The sequence below is a fragment of the Eurosta solidaginis genome, chromosome 2, assembly GCF_040869045.1.
Source record: "Eurosta solidaginis isolate ZX-2024a chromosome 2, ASM4086904v1, whole genome shotgun sequence".
In the NCBI taxonomy this organism is placed as follows: Eukaryota; Metazoa; Arthropoda; class Insecta; order Diptera; family Tephritidae; genus Eurosta; species Eurosta solidaginis.
The window spans coordinates 71,965,888-71,993,542 of NC_090320.1; the positions used below are offsets into that span (position 1 = coordinate 71,965,888).

The window sequence follows — 27,655 nt, forward strand, 5'->3', positions numbered from 1 at the left end:
AAATGACGTATTTTGCTATCCCTATAAAAATAATAGGTGCGAGAGAGCACGATACATTGGAAAGCTAAATTTGTCAACATGCTATTTCATTTGGAGAATTTTTCATTCCAAATCGTCACCCCTGTCAAAATTTCGTGTGTCTGTGTGCGTTTTTGGTCACACGATTTTTGCAGGGCATATTCTTTCCCCTTCCAACATTTGTAGCCACCAGTGCAACCATTAGTTTAATTTGACGTTTCATTTAGCTGACGTTCGTAACAATAAAAATCAAATCTCTTCTGAAAAATCTAATTAGAAAAGTTTTGGAGTTTTAGATAAATTTTTATTTTGGGTTTATGTCCATTGGTGGAATTAAACGGGAACGTAGTAGTGAAAGAAAAGGGGAATGATTTCCATAGGAAAATATCATCAAATCACTAGTGGATAAAGGGTTCAAGGTCATTTTATCTTCTAAGCAAACGTGTTGGATCGAAGGTTTAAGAAAGGCAATAACACTTGGATGAAATCTATTTATTCCCATATACATATACATATGTGCTTGCTGTCAAAACAACCCACTTACAGAACCACTATTTTAAAATATATATTTACATACAAAGTAGTGAAAATGCCTTCCGTTCGCAAATATCGTCGAGAGACCAGTGAGATTAGTTGTTGTCTCAAATATCTCCTTTTTAGTAGCAACGTCGTAATTTGGGTAAGTGGTGGGGCTAAAAAGTGCCAATAAGTCTCCTAAATTATAATCTATTTTTTAGGCTGCTGGATTGTGCGTGCTAGCAGTTGGTATTTGGGCATGGAACGAAAAGGATGTGTTCAGTAATTTAGCAAAACTAACATTTATAGCGTTAGATCCAGCATTTGTTCTTATTTGTACTGGTACAATAACATTTATTATTGGTTTTACGGGAAGCGTTGGAGCGTTACGAGAAAATACCTGTCTTTTATCGCTGGTAAGACGTTGCAAATGATAAAATGGCATTTATACATTTTCACTGCCACAGCGCACTGGTCTAAGCGTCGGAATGACTCTGAATTATGTCCGACGAAGGACTTCATTCCCTTCGGCAGATGTTACCAAAATCGTAGCCGGTTTTTACTTGTTTTTTTATACTCAGCTGAGCAGAGGTCACAGAGTATATTAACTTTGTTCGCTTAAGGGTAATCCGTAACGGCATAAACTAATCGGGATAGATATAGACTTCTATATATCAAAATGATCTGGGTGAAAAAAGAAATTCATTTAGTCATGTCCGTCCGTCCGTCTGTAAACACGATAACTTGAGTAAATTTTGAGGTATCTTGATGAAATTTGGTATGTAGGTTCCTGGGCGCTCATCTCAGATCGCTATTTAAAATGAACGAAATCGGACTACAACCACGCCCACTTTTTCGATATTGAAAATTTCGAAAAACCGAAAAATTGCGATAGGTCATTACCAAAGACGGATAAAGCGATGAACTTGGTAGGTGCGTTGACCTTATGACGCAAAATAGAAAATTAGAAAAATTTTGGACAATGGGCGTGGCACCGCCCACTTTTAAAAGAAGGTAATTTAAAAGTTTTGCAAGCTGTAATTTGGCAGTCGTTGAAGATATCATGATGAAATTTGGTAGGCACGTTACTCCTATTACTATATGTGTGCTAAATTAAAGTTTACGAAATTGGATGGCGAACACGCCCACTTTAAAAAAAAATTTTTTTTTTAATTTATTTATTTATTATTACGGTCTTTAAGACCTAGTTTAGGTTAAAGTAAGAGAATAAATCTAAATACTCATGTCACATTTAGTGCCATACAATATAAAAACAATTTTTCTTTGAACTTACTAATATTTTCACAGTCTTTCAAATCAGAAGGTAACTCATTATACATTTTATACCCTAAATATTCAAGAGACCTTTTGGCGAACTCAGTTCTTATTCTAGGCAGTCTTATATTATTGCAATTTCTAGTTCCATAATTGTGGATTTCATGATTATAATGTATTTTACTACTCAGGTAATTCGGTAGCATTCCTAACCTAAGTTGGTGTATAAATTTCATTGTGAAATAACTAACTGACTGTGTCGCTGAATCAAACCAAGATTTTATATTACCTTAAACATTGTAAACATGACATAATAACTTGACAGTTTAAACTTCATTTTATTTAATTTCATAAGTATGGCATCCTTTTATTATACATATAAATTTTCGTTAAACACGAAATTGAACGAAGCGTTTCTTCATAATATCTAAATCGCTTCCTTCAACTTCATTTTATAGAAAAACCTTCGAGGAAATTAAACGAACAAGTAAGAATCTTGTTACAAAATTTTTAATTTAATCATTTACTTATTATAACTATCTTGTAGATATTAAAACTTGCACAGTAAGACTGAATAAACACTGTCATGTTAAAATATTAGTTGTGTTTCCTTGAAGCGTTAGTTGCAGCGATAACATTTTTTAATATTTGTTCTGAGACAAATCCGCAAACTATAATTACAGCGTGGAATCACATGAATACTCATGAAACGATACGATCTTAGAAGCGACAAAAACGAAATACCATTGGTCGATACGGAAAACAATTCAACGGACTCGGACACCAGCGCTGAGATGGCTTCAGCCAGCGAGGGAGAAACTGATAAAACAATCACACAAACAGATAAGTCAATTTATGAATTTAAAGCACAAATAAGAGAATTGCAGCTCCTATTGGCGGCCGCAGAAAAGGAAAAGTTAGATTTAAGAGAAACAATCGCATTACAAGCGAAATTTTGTACAGAAATTGCAAATAACACAGGTTTCGTCAAAACCCCTTTAGCCAGCATCATCTCTGCCGATGATGTCTCTGTTAACGTCACCTCTGCCGACGTAATCTCTGCCAATGCCTTTTCAGCCCATGTCACATCTGCCGAAATACCCTCTGCAAACGTTAACGTAGTTAATGGTAGCTTTGCCAATGCTGCCGCCGTATCCTCTGCAAACGTCAACGTAGCCAGTGGTAGTTCCAACGCTGCCGCCACTAAAGTAATTTTTGCCGACAGAACTAGCGCAAGAGTTGGCTTTACAAACAATAGCCCCTGCAACATGCTCCCTAATACTGATATCACTCTAGGCCATGGTAACTTGCCTAGTATCTATACTACTGCCGCATATGCTAGTGTACAGCCAGCCTACCTAACCTATGCCGACGTCATGAACACCAGAATCAGTCATTCTGTAAACTCTAATGTAAGCCAAGCGTGTAGTAATATTTATACTAGCACAGCCTTAAATGTGTCAAGTATTAATGGATTGTATTCCCCATTTGCCATAAGTCAAGCGCCACCAGCACAGTCAAGTGTGCAGCCAAACCAATTGCCACCGTCAATTTCTATACAACAGCCGTATGTACGCAAATTACACGACCTGCCTGAATTCAACGGATCGCCGGAAGAATGGCCAATGTTTTTTGCAGCATTCAAGGAAACTACCTCAATGTATATGTACACAGATTTGGAAAATTTATTCCGTTTGCAAAAGGCTTTAAAAGGGCCAGCCAGACAGCGAGTAGAATGCCTACTAATTCACCCATCTAGTGTAGGTGCTGTAATATCTACGCTTGAATTCCATTTTGGACGTCCACAGCTACTAATACGTAGCCAAATAGCTAAAGCGCGAGCGTTTCCAACCATAGCCGAAGGAAATATGTCCGAAATTGTAACCTTCAGTACAATGGTGAGCAACCTAACTGCTTTCTTGGAAAATGCAGGAGCAGCATCTCATCTTTCGAATCCGACGTTGTTAGACGAATTACTAAGTAAATTGCCGATGAATAAACGTGAAGAATGGGCCAGGTATACTTTCTCCACGAAATTGTGTTTCCCAAGTGTTCGCCATTTTAGTAATTGGTTACAAGAAGTCGCTATATTTATTTCAATTGCTACAGACGTTGTGCCGGTAGAGACTTCCAAAACAAATGAACAGTTGATTTCGAAGGCAACCAAGACATTGAAACCAGTGCTAGTGATGACAGAAAGTAAATGTTTATATTGCAAAGGTAACCACAATTTAAGCCAGTGTGAAAAGTTCAAAAATATGGACTGCAGCGATAGATGGTCATTTGTGAAAGCAAATCACTTATGTTTCAGTTGTCTACGACCTGGTCACAGCACTATCAATTGTAATACACGTCGCGAGTGCGGACTTGAATTTTGCCGTAGATATCATAACCGGCTATTGCACGAACGAAGTAGCAAAAATTTCAATGGCAATTTAAAGTCGACGTCGACTGCGGACAATGCAGATGTGGAAAAGCAGGCAGCTGACACAGCAAATGTCGTCACTATATTCGCGAAGGAATTTAGTAAGCAAACGCTATTTAAATTTCTGCCTGTAGAAATAAAAGGACCAAAGGGTAGTTGTAAGGTTATTGCATTTGTCGATGATGGTTCTAAAATATCCTTGATCGAAGAGCAGGTAGCTAAAACTATTGGCTTGAATGGTCCAGTTGATAAATTATCATTAAAATGGATAGGAGGTAAGACCACAAGCGAACTATCACAACGATTAGACGTCGAAATTTCTGGCTTGAATCAGAATACAACATTTCAGATGAGAAATGTACGCACAACAAGAAAGTTAGAGCTACCAGCACAAACGTTGAATGTTGACAGTTTTAAATTAAAGTACGATAAAATTCGAAACTTGCCAGTGGATGATTATGTTAATGCTGTGCCACAAATTCTCATCGGTATGCCGCACACAAATTTGGTTCGTCCAATAGAAGTTATAAACATAGACGATTGTTTTTCTGTCCACAGGTCAAAGTTGGGATATATGCTCTTCGGATCCAACGAAGATAGTGTAGAAGGAGTTGTTTGTCGTATAGACTGCGAATTAGACGCAATCAACGATATTCAGCAGCAAATGAAAGAATATTTTACGCTGGAGAATTTTGGTATGAAGCCCCTACAGCCGGTTATGTCTGAAGCAGACAAACGAGCTGAAGCAATTTTATTGGAGACAACCAAGCAAATCGGTTGCCGTTATGAAACCGGTTTATTGTGGCTAAATAATGAGGTAGAATTTTGTGAAAGCTATAGTATGGCACTGCGTCGTCTGGAATCATTGGAGACAAAATTTGAAAAAAACCGTGAATTTGGGACTTGGTACATTGATAAGATCAATGAGTATTTAAGTAAATCATATGCTAGGAAACTATCACGGGCGGAAGCAATGGAGGTTAAACCTCACACATGGTACCTACCCCATTTTGCGGTATGTAATCAAAATAAAGAAAATAAACTACGTTTAGTATTCGATGCCACAGCGTCAGTAAATGGTGTTTCTTTCAACTCAAGGCTAATGAAAGGTCCAGATGCTTATCAGCCAAAGCCTTTATTGAGTATACTATTTAAATTTCGACAGGGTGTCATTGGCGTATGTGCAGACATACGAGAAATGTTTAACAGAGTTCTGATACGCCAAGAAGACCAGGATGCACAACGCTTTTTGTGGCGGGGTGGAAATTCGTCAAAGGAACCAGATGTATATATTATGAACGCGATGATATTTGGATCAGCCTGTTCACCATGTTCTGCACAATACGTGAAGAATACAAATGCGATGAAGTTTCGAGACCTTCATCCAAGAGCTACTAGTGCTATTATTGACCGCCACTATGTGGACGACTACGTAGACAGTTTCGAAACAGGAGATGAGGCTATAAGTGTTACAAATGCGGTCAAGGAAATTCACAGCTATGCCGGGTTCGAGTTGCGAGGATTTAAATCCAACTCTGAAGAGGTCTGTTTTGCACTCGGGGAAACGAAGACCCCTCTTACGCACGTTGAAACAATGAGCTTTTGCTCCAACGAATCCATGGCAGAGAAGGTACTTGGAATGTACTGGCGTCCACTGGATGATTCTTTCTGTTTTAAACTAAAATTCGTGAAAGTTCCGAATGACGTCTTGACGGGAAAAAGGCGACCGACGAAAGCTGAAGTTTTAAGCCTTACCATGTCAATATTTGATCCGTTCGGGTATCTGGCGAATATTACAATCAAATCGAAAATTATCTTGCAACAACTATGGCGGTTAGATGTAGATTGGACAAGTTCTATTCCGGAGCAGGTTTATCGGGAATGGTACAACTGGTATACAGAGCTCGACAAAGCTAAAAGTCTTATCATTCCACGCTGCTATCACCGGAATTTTAGTAACTTGGTTTCCACAATTGATTTACATATTTTTGTAGATGCCAGCGAGTTTGCATATTCTGCGGTTGCTTACTGGCGAATCAAATTCGATGGTGAAGTCAATGTAGTCTTCGTAGCTGGAAAATCTCGTTGTAGCCCCGTTAAAGCACTTTCGATACCACGACTTGAACTGCTGTCTGCCGTATTGGGCGTTCGTCTGCAGGAGGCTATTTTAAATGGTCATGACAGGAGGCCTAACGTAATAACATTTTGGTCTGACTCAAAGACGGTTCTTAGCTGGATTAAATCAGATAGTCGTTGTTACAAGCAATTTGTATCACACAGAATTGCAGAAATTTTGGACTCGTCGAACGTAAACTGTTGGCGATGGGTTCCCGGAAAGTTGAATCCTGCTGATGATGCAACACGATTGAACGCACGCCTTGTTTCGAACTCTCGATGGATATGTGGCCCAGATTTCTTGAAAGAACCGGAGGATTCTTGGCCCAAGCTAGTTGATGGTGCTGCCGCGAAACCGTGCCTCGAAGAAAGGCGAGCGAAGTTCATACTTGCAATAAGTATTGACTCATCGTTAATAGATTTTGACAGATTTTCGAATTATTATAGGCTGTTAAGAGTCATTTGCTGGGTAAAGAAAGCTATGATGAAGTTTAGGTCTGTTCAAAAGCTGGAATTCACTCCAATATCATCACATTTCGTGCCACAGTTGACAGCGGAGGACATTTCTCAAGCTGAAAAGATTGTATGTCGTTTCGTTCAGGAGAACGTATATCCGGAGGAGATGCGCATTTTAGTAAACAGAAAACCAATCCCTAAAAACAGTCCGTTATTTAAGCTGACTCCGATAATTGACGACGAGGGAATATTGCGGCTATCAGGACGTATCGATTATGCTGATAGTGTCCCATTAGAAACAAAAAGGCCGATAATTTTACCGCATAAGCATCGATTATCCGGTCTCATTGCTAGACATTATCACGAAAAATACAAACATCAAAATAATGAGGCAATCATTTGCGCTATAAGAAGGAAGTTCTGGATAACTAATTTACGTAGTTTGGTTCGTGCAGCTAAAAGAGATTGTCAAATATGTAAAAACAGAATTGTGGAACCAAAGCCACCACTTATGGGACAGCTTCCAAGAGATCGCCTTACTCCGTACATTCGGGCTTTCAGCTATACTGGTGTAGATTTCTTCGGTCCATATAACGTAGCAGTTGGTCGCAGACAAGAAAAAAGATGGGGATGTTTATTTACATGTTTGACTGTACGAGCAATTCATTTAGAATTGGCAAAGGATCTGTCGTCTGATGCATTAATACTGTGCTTACGCAACTTCATAAACCGACGAGGAGTCCCGTTGAGAATGCGCAGTGACAGGGGTACGAATTTCGTTGGTGTGAGTAAAGAAGATTGGGTATTGGTAGAGAGGAAGTTGGTCGATGAAGGTGTAAAGTATGGGGTAGAATGGTTGTTTAACCCACCTGGTAATCCTTCAGCTGGAGGTGCATGGGAGCGAATGGTGGGCTGTGTCAAGCGAGTCCTTTCCTTTACGTTGAAGACAAAGGTGCCCCAAGTGGAGACGTTACAAAGTCTTTTAATTGAAGCTGAGAACTTGGTGAACTCTCGTCCACTAACTTATTTGCCATTAGACGAGGAAGATGCTGAACCTCTATCACCAAATCATTTCATATTAGGCTGCCCGAATGATGTTCAAACACCGTCCGTAGATGAGGGTGCTTGTTTGCGTAAGCAATGGCAAATCCTCCAACAAATGAAGCAGACCTTTTGGAAGAGATGGGTCCTAGAATACCTTCCTACATTAACGCGTCGAAGCAAATGGTGTCAACGAGTAGATCCATTGAAAGTTGGTGATGTTGTGCTTATATGCGATGAAAACGAGAGACGTGGTGAATGGAAGCGAGGCATCGTAGTGGAAGTTTTTACGGCATCTGATGGTCAAGTCAGATCAGCAATTGTCAAGACAGCTACAGGAAATTTAAGGAGACCTGCTTCTAAGTTGGCGGCATTAGACGTAGTTCGTGAATCTTCGGGCATCCAATCGATTCACGGGGGCCGGGATGTCGCTGAATCAAACCAAGATTTTATATTACCTTAAACATTGTAAACATGACATAATAACTTGACAGTTTAAACTTCATTTTATTTAATTTCATAAGTATGGCATCCTTTTATTATACATATAAATTTTCGTTAAACACGAAATTGAACGAAGCGTTTCTTCATAATATCTAAATCGCTTCCTTCAACTTCATTTTATAGAAAAACCTTCGAGGAAATTAAACGAACAAGTAAGAATCTTGTTACAAAATTTTTAATTTAATCATTTACTTATTATAACTATCTTGTAGATATTAAAACTTGCACAGTAAGACTGAATAAACACTGTCATGTTAAAATATTAGTTGTGTTTCCTTGAAGCGTTAGTTGCAGCGATAACAGACTGTTTAATACTAAGCCAGTTTAATCTATTGAGCATTACAATTTTTGGCGTTCTTGGAGGACATTTTAAAATAAATCGCATTGCCTTGTTTTGCTGTGTTTGAAGTTTCTTAATATACATATCATTACTTAATAGCAGAATAGTAGGACAATAAATAAAGTGTGGTTCAATAATTGAACGATATACCAATATTTTATGACTTTGACTGATATGTTTACATGTTCTATACATGAAGCCTATTTTCTGTGCAATTTTCCTTTCCAGATAAGTTACATGCTCTCCAAAATTTAGATTATCATCAATCGAAACTCCTAAATACTTAATTTTGTCTACTCTTTGGATTTCCATTTTTTTTTACCTTCAGCGTAATATTATTTAAACAATTGTTACTTATGATATTAGTGTTTTTACAAAATATCATGAACTTAGTTTTTTCGACATTTAATTTCAGTTTTCTAAGGCATAACCATTTGTATAGCGAGTCCAGGTCGTCTTGTACTTTCAGCATGGCACATTCTGCATATTTTTCACTTATGATAAGCAATGCATCATCCGCAAATATACGTATTTTACAATATTTTAAGCATCTTTTGATATCATTGATATACAATGTAAACAATATTGGCGCCAAGACCGAGCCTTGTGGTAAACCAATGTTAACATCCACCACTGATGAAACCTTTCCAATTATCGTTTTCTGTTTTCTGTCACCGAAATAACTCCGGAACCATTCCAACGCCTTTCCTCTTATACCAATTTTAAACATAACGTCCAATAGCTCAGATCTATCGACAGTTTCAAAGGCCCGTTTTAAATCCAAGAAGACAGACACCGTACATTTTTTGTCCGCCATGTCTTCTTTCCAATCTGCAATTACCATATTCAACGCTGTTTCACAAGAATGGCTCTTCCTGAATCCCGATTGTTCTGGGATAATCACATTGTGCTTCTCTAAGTATGCCACAAGTTGATCCTTCACCACTGTCTCCATAATTTTTTCATCTGTAGGTAACGTGTTAATTTGACGTAGTTCCTCAGGTTTCATTGTATTTTTTACTTTTTCAACAGGTATTATTGTTGAAATTTTCCAGTAACTAGGTACAATACCGCTGTTTAAGGATTCGTTAATTATGTCTTTGTAGAAATTAGCAGTATATATCATGGCATTTTTAACGACACCCTCCGATAAAAGCTTGTCGCCGCCATATTTGTTTTCAAGTGATTTTGTGATAATAATAATATCGTCCGCTACAATGTCAGTAAATTTAAATGTTTCAAATGGATTACTATGATTTGCGCTTATTTCATCCCCATTTACAATTTCTTCGATGCTATCATTAATTTCAACAATACTTTGTATAAAAAAGTTATTTAGGGCATTAGCTATATCATATTCGTTTTCCAGGCATTCACCGTTAATTACAATTTTAGTGATATGTTTTTTAACATCATTAAGCTCGACGAGGTCTTTTAGACACTTCCACATACGTTTCATATCGCCATTGTTATGATTTACTCTATCTTCCATGCATTTCTTTTTTTTATAAATTATGGTTCTTTTATATATTTTCTTATTGACGTTATATTCGTCCCAAAATCCAGTATTTCGAGCAGTTCATAAGATTCTATTTTTCTTTTATGCAGGTTTGTTAATTCTCGGTCGTACCACTTATTTCTTATCTGTATTTGGGTCCTCTTTATATAAGTCAGTGCTTGCATAGCCTCAGTTAAAACTTCGTTCAGGGCTTTAGTTTTAGTTTCTACTCCGGAAATTGACATAAAGCTGAAATCGCATGTTCGTAGCAAAGTTAAAAGATTTTCAGCACTATAGTACTCCCAACATGTAACAGTAGCATACCTTCTCATTTTACAAAGCTTTGTTGTTGGCACTTCGAAGTGGATTGTCTCATGGTCAGAAATGCGATGTTCACCTATATTCACTGCTTTAACTTTATCATTGTTACTGAATAGCAAATCAATTCTTGTAGACGAGTACTCTGTTATCTTTGTGTCGAAGTTTATCCTTTGTATCATTGCCATTTGTGCAAATTTTAACAAAAAATGTAATATCTTTACAGTATAAAAGTAAATTATGTAAACATTTGACTCCAGTAATGATATGGTGCAACAAAATACAAAGATAAAAGAAAATTTCAAAATGGGCGTAACTCCGCCCTTTTTCATTTAATTCGTCTAGAATACTTTTAATGCCATAAGGCGAACAAAAATTTACCAATCCTTGTGAAATTTAGTAGGGACATAGATTCTATGACGATAACTGTTTTCTGTGAAAATGGGCGAAATCGGTTGAAGCATCGCCCAGTTGTTATACACAGTCGACCGTCTGTCCTTCCGCTCGGCCGTTAACACGATAACTTGCGCAAAAAACGATATATCTTAACTAAACTTAGTACACGTACTTATCTGAAGTCACTTTATCTTGGTATAAAATATGGCCGAAATCCGAATATGACCACGCCCACTTTTCTGATATCGAAAATTACGAAAAATGAAAAAAATGCCATAATTCTGCACTAGATATGAAAAAAGAGATGAAACATGGTAATTGGATTGGTTTATTGACGTAAAATAGGTGTGACACCTACCATATTAAGTAGAAGAAAATGAAAAAGTTCTGCAGGGCGAAATCAAAAGCCCTTGGAATCTTGGCAGGAATACTGTTCGTGGTATGTCATATATAAATAAATTAGCGGTACCCGACAGAAGATGTTCTGGGTCACCCTGATACACATTTTGGTCGATATCTCGAAAACGCCTTCACATATATAACTAAGGGCTACTCCCTTTTAAAACTCGCATTAATACTTTTAATTTGATACCCATATCGTACAAACACATTCTAGAGTCACCTCTGGTCCACCCTTATTGCGATATCTTGAAAAGCCGTCCACCTATAGAACTAAGGCACACTACGTTTTAAATAATCATTAACACCTTTCATTTGATACACATGTCATACAAACACATTCTAGGGTTACCGTAGGTAGATTTTGCTAAATGGTGATTTTCCCTTATTTTATCTCCAAAGCTCTCAGCTGAGTATGTAATGTTCGGTTTCACCCGAACTTAGCCTTCCTTACTTGTTTTTTATTATTTCGTTAATCTCAATTGTAACCTACTGCATAAGTCCCATTTACATCTAAACAAATTAATTTTTCTCCTGTAGTATGCATTGTTCCTATCTTTGCTATTGATGTTTGAAATCAGCCTAGGCATATTAACTTTTGTGCTAAAAGACAAAGGATGGGTTAGTAAAGCATACAATTAGTTTTCAGTTTTGCCGTTGTAAATTTAAGCTTTATATTAGATAAAAGATCAAGCAACGGAGGGATTGCGTGCCTTCATAATACACTATCGCGAAGACCCAGACCAACAAAATCTCATCGATTGGATACAAGAAGATTGGCTGCAGTGTTGTGGTATTGATGGACCTAAGGATTGGGATAGCAATAACTATTTTAATTGTTCATCAAGTGCCATAGGCAGTCGAGAGGCTTGTGGTGTGCCGTTTTCATGCTGCCGTCGCCGGCCCATTGAGCTAATAAAAAACAAACAATGTGGCTATGATGTGCGCAAAGAAGGATATGTAAGTTATGTTGCAGATATATCTCTTTATAAATCATGGTCTATGCTATTTTTATATAAAATCATATCTTAAATGCTGCGTATATACTAATTACTGGAAATGCTACTTTAAATTATTTGAATATAAAAACACATTAACATTGCACAAAAAAATGAACGGTTTCAACATAAGCCGGTGGATCGACATATTTATGAGCGGGGATGCTTGCGTGCGGGTGAAGACTGGCTGGAGTCACACATGATTAGCGTAGCATCATCCTGCGTTTGCATACTAATAGTGCAGGTCTTGTTGTATGAATGCTCACACAACATGTATAACGTGTTATATTACATTATAGTTTTTAATAGTTTCTTTATTTTTTATTAGTTAAAAATTGTATTATTTTATCTATATTTTATTTTAAAATAGTTGTATATTTGTGTTGTCCTAGAATTATGAGATATCTAAAATCATTTACGAAAAAGGCTGTGTTCAAGCAGGCGAAGAATGGATGGAGCATAATTTGATTATAATTTCAACCAGCCTTATTATACTTATTTTCGTTCAGGTTTGTTTTAAAATTTTTTTGATTATTTTTTCAAACGTTTTTATTTATTTATTTATTTTCAATACTTAGTTGTGTACAGTTCGCATACCAGAAGATTGACATGACATATACCAATTGAGATACTTGGAATAAAAAAATTGCTCGATTGAAACAAACCCGTCCGTCTGCACTAGAACTTCACCAAAAAATTATTTATCGTAAAAATTTAAAAACTAAAATTAATCAGTCAGTTTATCGGAATTGGAATCGGCCATCAATGCACTTTGAAAGTTTCTTTTCATAACTCATTTTCGCCAATCGAGTGTTATTATCTCATTAGATGAGGATATTTGTAGCTATATAATTTTTCCTTTAAGCTTTTGCTTTAATGGAATTCATATGCTGTTTTCCGTAGAATGAAATATTTAATGTTATGTTGGTTTTATTGGTCTGTAAATAATTAATTATTAAGTTTATACAGTATGTATGTCGATATCTTCTAAATCAATCAGCAGACAAATTAGTTGTACACACTTCCATAAGCGCTTTGTGTTTTTCTATTAATTTTTCTACCTATGGGCTTCCGTTATACATTCAATTCAAAACATTCGGAGCCGAAGTCGGAAGTTCCAACATATCGATAACGGAATCGAAACTCTGCTACATCCCTTGTATAAATAAATAAAGGGTGTCTCCGCTGTTGTTGTTGTAGCGATAAGGGCACTCCCCGAAGGCCTTGCAGAGTGTTATTGATGTTGATGGTCATTTGCCGGATGCAGATCCGGTACTTTCCGGTACCAAGCCCGACCATCTCGGAAACGATTTTTTATGACCACATGCGACCCTCCAGGCCTTACCGCCCTCCCACACTCTAAATCCATGAGGAGTTCGGGATCGCCAGAGTCTCGGCTTTTAATGAAAGAGAATTTGCCACGGATAGGTGAGGTTGACAATCGGGTTTGGAGAAGCTATATATTGAGCTGGAAACCTGAAAGGGTTGCGCTACACAACCCCTTGAATCTATTTGGTATTTTTATCTTCTCTTACCACAGGCATACCTACAGCGGGTATATTCTAACCCCCTAACCCACTGGGGGTGATGTCTTCGTCTCACAACTGAGTATATTATGTTCGGCCAAACTCGAACTTAGATTTTCATACCTGCCCTATTAATCATTGTACATATCTAATTACAGATACTCGGCATATGTTTCACTCAAAATCTGCGTGCAGACATCAATGCTCAAAAATCTAAATGGCACTGACAAATACCTTCATCAGCGGCAGGCAACAGTCTGCTACCAACACCCACTGCCATTTAGGACGCCTACATTCGACAATGCCACGTATGGGTATGATAGAAAATAGTAAACTAGTTAAACAATTAAACATAAGCTTTAAATTACCAACTATGCTTCGAATGTTTATTGATATACACATGTTTTATTGATATACATATATGCATACCAACATGAATATATAAGTGTGCGTACGTACTGGTGTATGGCATAATCCAGACGTACGGAATCCTGAAATACGTAATCCAGGCACGCCAAAGCACACAATTTCCCGACTAAAATTCCGACCAGATATGAACGTTATTTTAAAAACATGTATCGATTGGCGGCCGCCGTGGTGTAATGATAGCGTGCTCCGCCTACCACACCGAAGAGCCTGGGTTCACGCCCCGGGCAAAGCAACATCAAAATTTTTGAAACAAGTTTTTTCAATTAGAAGAAAATTTTTCTAAGCGGGGTCGCCCCTCGGCAGTTTTTAGCAAGCACTCCGAGTGTATTTCTGCCAGTGAAAACTTATCTGCCTTGCAGATGCCATTCGGAGTTGGCATAAAAGAAGTATGTCCCGTCCCGCCAATTTGTAGGAAAAACGAAAAGGAGCACGACGCAAATTGGAAGAGAATCTCGGTTTAAAATCTCTTCGGAAGGCGCCATAACATTTTTTTATTTTATCGATTGTGTCGCGTCGGGATTTGGTTAAATTATTATTTTGCTATGTCTGGATTGTCTTGCAAGGGATCTCGAAGCATTTTCGGGATTATGAAGTAAAATGTATACAAAACTATATTTTCAAACAGGCATACATTGTGTTCGTAGTTAGAAACAAAGTACTAAATTTTCCTTCCACTAAAATTAAAAACTTGAAAATTTGGAAAATTTTTCACTATTACTCAAAAATCTAAAGTGGGTGGAAAAATGTTTTCCACACAAGTTTTTAGTGATAGTAGAATACTTCGTGCACTTACCATTTAGTGCATTATGCCAAACTATAATTTTATAAATTAATATAAGTGTCGATTACACTGGCACACAAAAAATATGGCCCTATCCCGCGATCCTATGTATTTCAGCGCGCTGACTACACATTTTTAGTCAGATTTGCTATTGCACCTTCAAAATCTTGAGATAATTTCAGAAAAGTGGTTGATACGTGATAAAAATGAGGTCATTAAAATAAAATGACAAACTAAAGTACTTATATTTAATTTATGCATATGTGATATTGAGGTAACTGGAATTAAGGATTTATAATATAAAACAGCCTTAATTTTCAGCCGCTTTGAATAATTTTTTTTTTCATATAAAAGCTTTTACGATTTAGTACCAAACTGTTTAAAACCATTTAACATTTTATTAATGTTTAAACTTTTTTTTGTCCAGTGTGAGGTGCAAATTTGGAAGATTAATAAGTCCATATACATATATATATCCAGTTGGGCCATTTTGTAAATTTTTGGTTTGTTAGGTTTGAGCATATGTGGTCATAAATAAAAACAAAATTTGTTTTTGGTTTTCCCGACGCGTTTCTACGTTTACTTTACGTCTTCATCTGGGTATTCTATTTTATATCAAATATATAAAAATAAAAAAAAATAAATAAATAATAATAGTTAATAAAATAATTAAATAATAATTAATAAACACAAACAAATTGTTTGATAAATTGAATATTGTTAATAAGTATTTTTCTCTTAAAATTTTCCAAACAGAAAACTAGTTGAAAATAAAAAAAAAAAAAAAAGTATTGCAAAATATTAAGCGTAATCGTGGTAGTCTTAGACTTAGCTAAGTGCCCCGTTTTGGCAGCAGATAAATATATATGGCAGCTCTAATGCAAATACACACGAAATATACTTCGAGAACTTTTTCTTTAGGGTTTTCTTATCAGTATTTATTGCACTTATTAGTTTTTTACAACTATCTCGAAATTTTGAGGGGTATAACAGCAACTCTGGCTTAAATTCTGAATCAGCACCCTCATATAAATATGTGTATAATAGACATTACAACTCACAAGGCAAGTTGCATGATCGACGTATACACAAGCACATATTTTTTTACTTATATTTCTAACAAATATTAGCCGTGTTTTTTTTACTTCTATATACGCTTAAACTTTATATGGACTGCTAAGCGACAAACTTTAAATACACCTCTGAAATTGCTGCGCATAAAATTTGTCCTACTAAATTTCAATACGTATTATACTCAGATGTAACTGAAATATGTATCTATGTTTAACCCTCTACACTAATTCTATGTATTATATGTGTGTCCACAATTCATCGCAACTGATTCAGCTATATGTTATACCCTATGACCATCAGAGGGTTGTGTCTCCGCTTTTCGGTACACCCTGTGCTGTAGCTACTTATTTAACCACTGCCGCTAGATGGGTCTCCTAAACATTATCTAAGCGAATATAAGCGTCTTTTTTTACGCGCAAACGTAAACGTATACGCGCGTGAAAAAAAATACGGCTATTATCTCGCAAATATTTTTATTTTTAATCTCGTACAATTCTAATTTTGCTAGCCAAACTCAAATTGCAGCTGTGATATCTCTTTTTGTCAGCTTTGAAAATTCTTATAATGAAAAAAAAATATATACATATGTACTACATTAAACAAAACTATTAACACTTAACAATGAAACTCAAACTACGAAGCACAGATTATTTATATATAAAATATTAATGCTAAATAAGTAACATTTTTGTTAAAAAACATGTAAGCACGTATTCGTAAAAACTCATTAAGTACCGTCTACTTTAACCTGATATACTCTTTGGTTGCATTTTTAACCGATACTAATAAATATGTACACAATATATTTGTCACAAAAATATAGTGCATAAATAAATGTCTATTTTGAATACAATCATCCTTCTGTGGCTGAAGCGTATTTTATAATGCCCTCAATAAAAATATGCGCTTCCAGTCGGCTAACTATTTACCAATCAGTAAAATCAAATGAAGACTTATTACGTATGGAAACGTTCCAAACCTAGTTTAAGCGTCTCAAACAAATGTGTTTGTAAGGAATCAGTGGTATGATTAATTTAAGTCATAAGCCTAAAACTGGTAAATTAATTAAGTTACAAAAGTTAAGTGAGAAATGCATAAGTCTAGGTAGTTTGTAAAATAACAATTAGTGATTTAAAGCATGACATTCCTTCTACACGCTTGAAGTTATAGTAACATATTGCATACATACAGACTCCAAACAATTTAGTCAAATATTTGTAAAGGGATAAATGTAGTTAAATATGTGTAGTTAAGAAAATAATAGATAACGTTACAAAAAATACATATATGTATATCTGTTAAGGAATTTTTTTATTAAATAAAAAAAACTAATTAGTTTTTTAGATTAATGTATTCAAGGTTCGAAACGGGCTCAAGGCCAGAACAATATTTTTTTGTAATGATTATTGTTTTTTTTTAATTTTACTATAATTGAAAAATTTTATTTTGTTTTTGGAATAGTAAGTATTTAGATTAATAATAAATAAATATTGAAAATTGTTAAAGTTATATTAGATATTTAAAATCCATCAATTTGTGGCAGCGAATAATATAAGTGCTTCCTTTCCCTCATTTGTATTATCTACTCCTCTGGTCGATTCATAGTATTGAATTTATAATACTCAAGTCTAGCTGCAAAGTCTAAAAGATGCAAAAAATTTCAGCCATCATTAAAACCATCAAATTATTTTTAACTTTACTCAAATATTTAATTGCCCCGCGACCCACAATTGTATAGATTGTGCAAGTTTTCGTTTCATTATATGTGACCTGGAATCATGAAACGACCCAATTGTGCGAAAATACCGTTCTTCACTTTTTGAGTGATTCTTATACGAAATTCAACGCTCTTTCCAATGGATTAACCCGCAGTTTTCTAACTTTCTTAGTTTTTTCACAAATCGCATTTAAAGCCAAATCGGACCACAAATACGATTTTTTGAAATATTTCGATCCATGCGCCAACTATCGGAGTTTTTTTTTCTTATTATTGCATTTGTCACGTACATTTGTGGATCCGCCCCTTTGCGCAATCAAGGTGGAATTGCCCCAGCTAGCTCAGTACATGGAGTCGCGGTTCTGAACCCTTTTTCCACCTTGATGCGGGGCGGATGTCACAATCACATTAATCATTTCCTCTCCCACCTCACCCCACAAGAAGCCCACCCTTCCTTGGACCGCTCGCTTCGCATCGCTCTGCAGGTCCCCTTATCTTACCTTTGCTCCATTCCGTTCCAAACCTCCTACCCTTTGTTCATCTTCCCCCTCCCCACCTTATTAATTTAGAACGCCATCTTAAATTTCTTTTTCACTTCAATATAACATTTTTAATTAGATAAAATATAGCTAAATACATACATCTACTGCTTACTCAAAACTGCAATAAAAATTGGCTTACGACAGGCGATTTGAACAATAAAAAAAATTTAACTTTATGATGGACTCAACCACACATGATTATTTCAAACAAAATTTTCTTACATACATATATCAGTAAAATATGGAATTTCTGGGAAATTTTTACTTTGCCTTATTCGGCTTACACGAAATAATTTTTTTTTTTTTTTAATTATTATTAATTCCGCCAATTATTTCGGGACTCCCCGCCAACGCTACCAAAAACCAAACATTAGAACCGCTCAATATGAGCACAAGATTTTATATTCCCTACCAGGGTCCTATCCTACCTAAAAGAGCTCTCTTTGGTGGTCAAGGGACTCCTAGGGGCTGGGCTTTCTCGCCGCTATTTACAAAAAAAAACGGTATATTTGAATAAACGTTTGGGTTGACGCGTGGACGTCCGCCACGAATTAATATTCAAAAATTTAATATTTTGACACTATAATCAAATACAAATCTTATAACTAAACGAAATATACATAAAACATATAAATGTACATATAATCCAGGCATGCTTAACGAACGAAACGATATCATTTCGTTACGATAATCAACGCTAATAAACAAAACGAAGTCACTTCGTTTCGTTTATTAACGTTAAGAACGTCAAATTAACGTTAATTTTACGATCTTAACGTTAATAAACGAAACGAAGTGACTTCGTTCCGTTTATTAGCGTTGATTATCGTAACGAAATGATATCGTTTCGTTCGTTAAGCATGCCTGATATAATCAAATGAGGTTCCGAATGTAGTTTGTTCGCTGGGTTGCCGGCACGCAATAGTTTTATGGCAATGTTTCTTGAACGAATTATGGGTGAAAATTATAGCATGGTTTGATGAATACTAGTGTGTCGGCTTGAAGAATTTCCCTGTGCTCGCCAGAGCTTTCGTTATGGGGGAAGGTATCCCAGCTAGCGGAACAAAAAGGTACAATTTACCATAAGGTACAATGGTGTGCCTGAGCGCCAAGTTGGCATTCACGCCTCATAGATTAGGTAGATTGCATTACTACAAAAGCAAATATATGTATGAATGCGACATGGAAATTTAAACCGAGAAATAATAAAACAAAAAAAAAATAAGGAAAACATTCTTTTATAAAAAAAAAACAGGAAGAGAATCGAAATTTACTTTGCATAGAAATCTGCACCTGTACACGCAATGCGCTGGGTCAGAGTTTTTAGCAAAATTTGTTGACACAAATTTGGAAACTGGGTTGGCGTGAATCACCAAAGAGGCGCAAAGCCAAAAACAAAAAGTTGCATAGGGCCTAAACAAAGGGTTTTGGATCTTGATCGACTTACCACTTTCGCTCCGATGACTTATCACCATTTAACTTTAGATTTATGGTCTCCCTCGATTTGCTCGTTGTCCTGAGCTTAAATTTCCAAATGGTATTAATGATTTTAATTTCGACTTGTACGACCGATTATTTTAGATTTATGTGCATCCTGCCCCACAGCACATACAGATTTTGAACACTACGGATTTGGTCCTTACTGGACTTTGCGCGCACAGGGAAAAAAGTTTTATTTACCGTTCACGGACTATCACCAAAAAAAAATTCACCGCGCACTCACGACGTGCATATGCCCACAGTTAAAATCTTTCTTTTCTTCTGCCACAGTTATGCCCTATATATATACCAGCAGAAACAAACCGCAACGCCGGTTCTACATGCCGTTTCCTATTGTCCTCATTTCCAATCTTAATAGCACTTTCTTTACTCTATATCCATCCTTTTCCTGGATTGATCCTATTTTCCTTCATCATCCCTTTCGCTGCGGTCCGGCAACCCTCACTGAAAAGCTTTTACAAATTTCTCCATATTGGGAATTTTGCTATTATCTTTAATTTGACGTTTCTCGTTTGTTTACCTTTTTGCATCGTGAGTGCGAGTTAAAGTCCGCGACCAAAAAAAATAAATTTCGCTTTTAAATTAAATAATTTCAGTGCGCGCGTGTTATTTTTAAGAAAGAAGAGCAACGCGGCTCTTCAGTGCCATATAACCAGTTTAGGTTGCGGTGCCTGAAGTGGCTGAGCAAAGAACACTTCTTGCTTATGGTCCCCAGGCGCCCGGGCCTGGAATATAAAACAAAATTACAAGTTTGGAGCATTGGTGGACTGCTAATAGAGTCCAACAATTACCGAAAGCCTCAGGAATGATGATAAGAGGTAATAAATGTGAAAATTTTAATTAAGAATATTTATAGTGACGGTGGGCAATTTGCATTTGGTTGTTGTACTTTTGAGTGTTTGATTACCCAACAGAAAAAATGTGCACTAATATAAGTGATTTCGCTTTTTATGCCTAAACTAATTTAAATTAATTTCTTGTTCTTTTTGCTTTTTTTCAGTGCGGAAACTAGGAGGCGTAGGAGGCGAGGTGTTGGGACCCTGGAATGTTGAGTTTACGGGAAGTATTCATACATAAATTACACGCTGCTTATAAGAACTTTTTACTTTAGGGTACTCTTCTTTTGTCTTTTTCAGGTGAACTTCGGTGACACTCTTGAGAGCGGCCTCCGGCTTTATGCCCTTTTATACCATCTAACATCCCTCGAGCGGGACAAGGTACGCCCAACGCGGGGAACACCCACCCCTGACACATTGTCATCGGGTTCTGAACTATATTCCAAGTTTCAAACTTCTAGGAAGTTAATTAATCCTTAATTACAAAATTCGTTCACAACAGCCAGGCGCTACACAGAGTCAAGCCAAACAACCAGCCCAATTCTAAATATTCCACGGAATTTTGTTCTGGCGGATTTTTTTATTCCCGCGGAAAAATGCCCCCAATTCTTTTCTCCTAGGGAGAACAATAATTGGGGAATAGGAATTTCGAATTTTCGAAGTCAGCTGTTTTGTCAATTGAAATTTCGTTGGGCATTTCTTATTTTGTTTAAAAAATTGAAATAGCCGTGTTTTTTTACACGTGTATACGTTTCGTTTTCGCCTGAAAAAAAACGCCTATCCTCGCTTAGATAATGCTTAGAGAACCATCTAGCGGCAGCGGTTAAATAACTAACATAACAGAACAGGGTGTACCGAAAAGCTGAGACACAACCCTCTGATGGCCATAGGGTATAACATATAGCTGAATCAGTTGCGATGAATTGTGGACACTTATAGAATACATAGAATTAGTGTAGAGGGTGAAAAAACACATATTTCAGTTACATCTGAGTATAATGCGTATTGAATTTTAGTAGGACAAATTTTATGCGCAGCAATTTCAGAGGTATATTTAAAGATTGTCGCTTAGCAGTCCATATAAAGTTTAAACGTAAACGTATATAGAAGTAAAAAAAACAGCTGTTGCAAATTTGTTTGAAATTAAAAAATAAAATATAAACAATGCACAGTATTGCATTTCATATGGTATTCACTGAAATGAGAAATGAATTGGTGCCACAGCAACATCAACAGAGGAGCATAAGAAGAAGAAGACGGCGGGATAACACAAATTCGCTGGAACTGAAATATGTGTCTATGTTTCACTCTCACACTGATTCAGCTATATGTTATACCCTATGGCCATCAGAGGGTTGTGTCTCCGCTTTTCGGTACACCCTGTGCTGTAGCTAGTTATTTAACCATTGCCGCTAGATGGATCTCCTAAGCATTATGTAATCGTTTTTTTTTTGACGTGCAAACGTAAACGTATGCCCCTATTACGGTATACAACTCAACTTATTTGGGTTTTTTATTAAAACAACTCGGTAATGCCATAAAAAGTTGTTAGACTAGACAACTCAACCGCCATTTTTTTTGACAGGTTGAGTTGTAATCTGTAATACCAAATTGCGAAATTTCAACCCAACCAGAGTTGAGTTGTAAACGGTAATAGGCGCAGTATACGCGTGTGAAAAAAACACGGCTATTGTTCAGAATAAGAGGAAAGGGAGAAGTGAAAAAACTCACAAGGAATTGTTATTTAGAATACTAGGAATGGGAGAAGGGAAAAAACTCGCAAGGAATTTTTGTTCAGAATTGGGTTGAAGCGCGTTTTCTCGAAAACTTGTTTTCGCACAATAGGGTCGTTTTATGATTCCAGGTCACATATGTTGAGCCACGAATGTTGTTGTTGTTGTTGTAGCAATGCTCGCCCCACCTAATAGCCGCGACCGATCACAAATTGTCATCAATATCCTCTAACGGGAGTCCAAGGAAACTTGCCGTTTCAACAGGGGTGGACCATAAGGAAAGGGGTGTTAGAGGCGTTGGTTCCACATTACAATTAAAGAGATGGTTGGTGTCATGTGGGGACACATTGCAAGCAGGGCATACATTTTGTATGTCGGGGTTGATTCTGGATAGGTAAGAGTTTAACCTGTTACAGTATCCAGAACGAAGTTGAGCAAGAGTGACACGCGTTTCCCTGGGGAGTATGCGTTCCTCTTCTGCGAGTTCTGGATATATTTCTTCAAGTACTGGATTCACCGGGCAATTCCCGACATAAAGGTCCGACGCCTGTCTATGGAGTTCACCAAGGACCTGCTTGTGTTTTTCCGCTTCATACGGCTGGGTTCTCAGGTGCCGTATTTCCTCAAAATGCTTACGGAGATGACTCCTTACGCCCCTAGGCGGTGCTGGTTCGTCAATCAGATGTCTGTTGGGATGCCCAGGTTTCTGGGTATTCAACAGAAACTGTTTGGTCAGCATCTCATTTCTCTCCCTGATGGGGAGTATTCTCGCCTCATTATGCAGATGGTGTTCTGGGGACATAAGAAGACAGCCCGTGGCGATTCTGAGAGCAGTATTTTGGCAGGCCTGTAGTTTCTTCCAGTGGGTGGTTTTTAGGCTTGGCGACCATATGGGTGACGCGTAGCACGTAATCGGCTGGCTAATTGCTTTGTATGTGGTCAAGAGCGTTTCTTTATCTTTTCCCCAGGTACTGCCAGCAAGGGATTTGAGGATTTTATTACGGCTCTGAATTCTTGGAACAATTGCGGTTGCGTGCGCACCAAAATGTAGATCCTGATCAAACGTCACACCCAAGATTTTGGGGTGTAGGACAGTCGGTAGCGTAGTGCCATCGACGTGGATGTTCAATATGGTCGACATTTGGGGCGTCCATGTTGTAAATAAGGTCGCGGAAGATTTAGTCGGTGACAATGACAGGTTTCGCGAGGCGAAAAAACTGGAGAGATCAGGGAGATAGCCGTTTATTTTATTGCATAGCTCATCGATCTTTGGGCCTGGGCCTGTGGCCATTATTGTGCAGTCATCGGCGTAGGAAACGATTGTGACTCCTTCCGGTGGTGAAGGTAGCTTAGATATGTAGAAATTAAACAAAAGCGGGGATAGGACACCACCCTGTGGCACCCCTTGTTTAATTCTCCTTTGCTTTGATGTTTCGTTTCTGAATTGCACCGATGCCTGCCGACCACCCAGGTAATTTGCGGTCCACCTTTTAAGACATGGGGGAAGGGTAGACCCTTCCAAGTCTTCCAGTAACGAGCCATGGTTGACCGTATCAAAAGCTTTTGATAGGTCTAACGCTACGAGTACTGTTCTATGGTGGGGATATTGATTCAAACCGCAATTTATCTGGGTGCTAATGACATTTAGCGCGGAGGTAGTGCTATGGAGTTTTCTGAAGCCATGCTGATGAGGGGCTAGCTGCAAATGTGCTTGGAAATGAGGGAGCAAAATGGCTTCAAGCGTCTTTGCCACTGGCGATAGGAGAGATATCGGACGATATGACTCACCTACGTTAGCTGGTTTCCCAGGCTTTAGTAGCGGGACCACCTTGGCCATTTTTCATTTCTCGGGTATGACAAAGGTGGAAAGAGACAGGTTGAAGACATGCGCTAAATATTTGAAACCCTCTTTCCCTAGGTTTTTAAGCATCGGCATGGCTATGCCGTCTGGGCCCACTGCTTTGGATGGTTTAGCGCGACCAATGGCGTCCTCAACCTCTCTAGCGGTGATGGTAATTGGTGACGCGCTGAGTTTGTGTTTATGTGCACGTCTATTGGCTCTCCGTCTATCTTTGTCGACCGTAGGATGCATTATATATTGTCGGCAGAAAGCGCTCGCGCATTTTTTCGCATCCGACAGCACCTTATCGCCAAAGGCGATGGAAACTTTGTCTTTGTGCTTAGTCGGATTCGATAGGGACTTTACAGTGGACCAAAGTTTACCTACACCGGTAGAGAGGTTACAACCTCTTAGGTGCTCTTCCCATTTCGCCCGCTTGTGTTCGTCCACAAGCGATCTGATGCGTTGGTTTGATATCCCTTATTTGGGGGTCGCCTGGATCAAGCTGTCTTATAAGGTCGCGTTCCCTCGCTAAGCTCGCGGCCTCCGCCGGGAAGTGGGGCCGGATTTCGGGAATTCTCCCGGCGGGAATGAAATGTGCCGAGGCGGATTCAATGACCTTACGGAAGGCACGCTCCCCTTGGCGGGCATCAGTCGGGATAGGGAGGGCAGCAAAGCTGCTGTCTGTTGCAGATTTATATTCTTCCCACTTTCCTTTTTTGAAGTTTATGAAAGTGCGTTTTTCGGTGACGATGAAGTCGGCGGTACGCTCGAACGAAATAAGTATGGGCAGGTGGTCGGATGCCAATGTTACCATCGGCTGCCAGTTGACGCAGTTTACGAGTTCTGCGCTCACGATTGAGATATCTGGCGAGCTATGACAGCTTCCTACCATACGTGTGGGGGCGTCTCCGTTAATTGTGCAGAACGTCGTTTCGTCTATTTGATCCGCCAACATCTCACCCCTACTGTCCGCCCGCAAGTTTGAATGCCATAGGTCGTGATGGGCATTGAAATCGCCTAAGATAATGCGATTGTTGCCAGTGAGTAAGGCCTCGATATTAGGGCGGTATCCACTGGGGCAACAGGTGACAGGAGGGATGTAGATGTTGATGATTTCTAGATTTGCATCGCCTGACCGGACAGATAGGCCTTGACGTTCTAAGACATTGTCACTGCGGTCGATGCCAGGATCAAATATATGATATTACACAGAGTGGTGTATAATAAACGCGAGGCCGCCTCCATTTCCGCTCTCGCGGTCTTTCCTGTGGACATTATAACCAGAGCAGGTCTGCAATGCAGATCTTGCTGTGAGTTTAGTCTCTTGAATCGCAGCAATGCGGATGTTGTGCCGCTTCATGAAATCGACTATCTCCGTAATCTTCCCAGTTAGTCCATTACAGTTGAACTGCAGAATTCTGAAGTGCTTGAGGGGTGACGCCGCCACTCTAGGGGTAAGTGAGGGGTGACTACGCCTAGGTTGTGGAAGGCCAGGACGCAATTGCTGTTGTGGTTTTGGGACTGGGCGCCCTTGGGCAAGAATTGGGGTACCCGGATGATTTGGGTTTGCGACCTGGCAACATGGCGCGATGAAACCCGTCGAGGGGTTGCCGTCGCGGAGACCAGAACATCTAGGAAAGTGGCACCACCCAAGGCAGGAGCTGCATTGAGCGGATGTCGCAAACCTATATATTCTGTGCTGGCAGACGGTGCAAACGGAGGCAGGGACTAAGAGTCTGTTTCCCTGACCTGCACGATTGCTGCCAGAAAAGAGGGGAGGAGAAGAAGACGGGGGCAGGGGCTGATGCTCAGCATTGCTACCAGCTCTACTACGAAGGTAGTGGTTATGAGTGGTATCAGCTGTTTGAGTTGTTGGCGCCGTGGGGCGCGAGCAGCAGCGGGTACTTGTTGTGGCTTGCTGAGCAGCGAAGCTGCTGGAAGGTAGTGGGGATACGCTTAGGCGTAGACTACGGGACGCCCTTGGGCGTGAGCAGCAAGGAACCACAAAAGATTTATAAAAGTTACGTGGACGTCGGGTTTTGGGATCAAGCCCAGAACAACCTGTCCGATGCAACCATCCCTTGCACGAGACACACTGAACAGAGTATGACCGTCCTAAAAAGATTCTTTTCTGGCAAATGCAGCAAAACCATTTCTCAGGACCGGGGTGAGGAGACGGACCCGGATTGGGTTCGATACCTTCCCGGAGTAAGAGAATATGTAGCAGTCCTGCTGCAAGGAGCTGCTGGGAGGATGACAATTTGTGGGAGGGAAGAAACAAATTAAATGGGGTCACACTGAAATGACAGTCCTTGGTCGGGAAAAATCCCGAGTCGCTCCGGTACATAGAACCGACTGCCTTGGGAAGCGTGAGCCACGAATATTTTACCTTTGTAAATACTTCAGCTAGGATGTTTCTTATTAACGGAATTTGCAAAGAAACGAATCGAAATATTTTATTGTGTACTTTATATGGAATTGCTTAATACAAAAACGCATATAACAATAAATTTACTATGGCATAGCTCATTATTATGACATATGTATCTTGTGTTTATGACTTTGCGCGACACCGTAGAGAATGTTTAGTGTGGAATAGGCAAATCGTTACTCAGGCAGTGAAAACAAGAATGTTGGCTTAGTTTTGGAAAAAAATATAAAACTTTCGGGGTTTTGTTCCTTAATTGGGTTTTTTTTTAATTATTTGCCAGACAGTTTCTGGAAAAATAAACGAGATTTCATGAGTAGGCCAACATGACTGTTTGTTTTTTTTTTCTTTGGAAAGGCGTCGGCAGACATGGGATCAGTAAGGATCGTCTTGGAGTACTGCTGCAAAATCGATCCGTATATCTGCAAGGTAATCTTTTTTCTTCCGGTACTCTTTTGGAATCCTTTCAAAATTGTTTTGGGGTTTATTTTCTGCATTTTTCGGAAAAATTTTAGGGACTACTTTGGTAGTTTTTCGGGATCATGTCCGAAACGTTTTGGAACAATTCGCTATAATTTTGTTTTCGGGCTTCCACCATTTCAGAAATATCGCGATAATGCTTTCGACACTGTTTCTGGAATAATCAAGACTGCTTTGGGTGGGTATATGCCGGGACTATTTTGAGATTAATTTAGAAACCATTGCGGTCACCATAGTGGCCAAGTTCTTATAATTATTGCCAGATGTCCAAATAAGCTGCCAGCAAAGGCGTACATATGTATTGCCGCCTATTTAGTAGTTTACTGTGATATCTAGCAGCAGAATCTGATTCAATGTTTCATATTTTCGCAGTTAATTGTTCCGCTGTTAGAAGATCTTTAAGAAGATAAAGTCACAGAAAATCACGTTGTTCCTCAAAATTCGGGATCTGTCATCTCCAAAGTAAA

At 38.4% G+C, this 27,655-nt stretch overlaps 2 protein-coding genes across 5 annotated transcripts; both read left to right on the forward strand.

The window, feature by feature from the left end:
- The first annotated feature begins 212 nt into the window (after window positions 1-212).
- Tsp26A (Tetraspanin 26A) lies at window positions 213-17,618 on the forward strand. 4 transcript variants are annotated; one of them, XM_067765697.1, is made up of 7 exons: window positions 213-697; window positions 756-950; window positions 11,842-11,922; window positions 11,983-12,261; window positions 12,433-12,543; window positions 12,692-12,808; window positions 13,984-17,618. In XM_067765697.1, exons 1-7 carry the CDS (start codon window positions 500-502, stop codon window positions 14,050-14,052), a joined length of 1,050 nt encoding a protein of 349 aa, XP_067621798.1. In that variant the 5' UTR covers window positions 213-499; the 3' UTR covers window positions 14,053-17,618. The 4 variants fall into 4 exon arrangements, 3 of the variants coding, with proteins under 3 accessions (XP_067621798.1, XP_067621796.1, XP_067621797.1); XR_010949539.1 differs by lacking the exon at window positions 12,433-12,543 and having other exon boundaries at window positions 215-697; window positions 12,670-12,808; window positions 13,984-14,013; XM_067765695.1 differs by lacking the exon at window positions 12,433-12,543 and having other exon boundaries at window positions 215-697.
- LOC137239899 (uncharacterized) lies at window positions 2,093-8,639 on the forward strand. Its single transcript, XM_067765694.1, has 2 exons — window positions 2,093-2,296; window positions 2,357-8,639. Exon 2 carries the CDS (start codon window positions 2,514-2,516, stop codon window positions 8,307-8,309), a length of 5,796 nt encoding a protein of 1,931 aa, XP_067621795.1. The 5' UTR covers window positions 2,093-2,296; window positions 2,357-2,513; the 3' UTR covers window positions 8,310-8,639.
- Window positions 17,619-27,655: the final 10,037 nt, after the last annotated feature.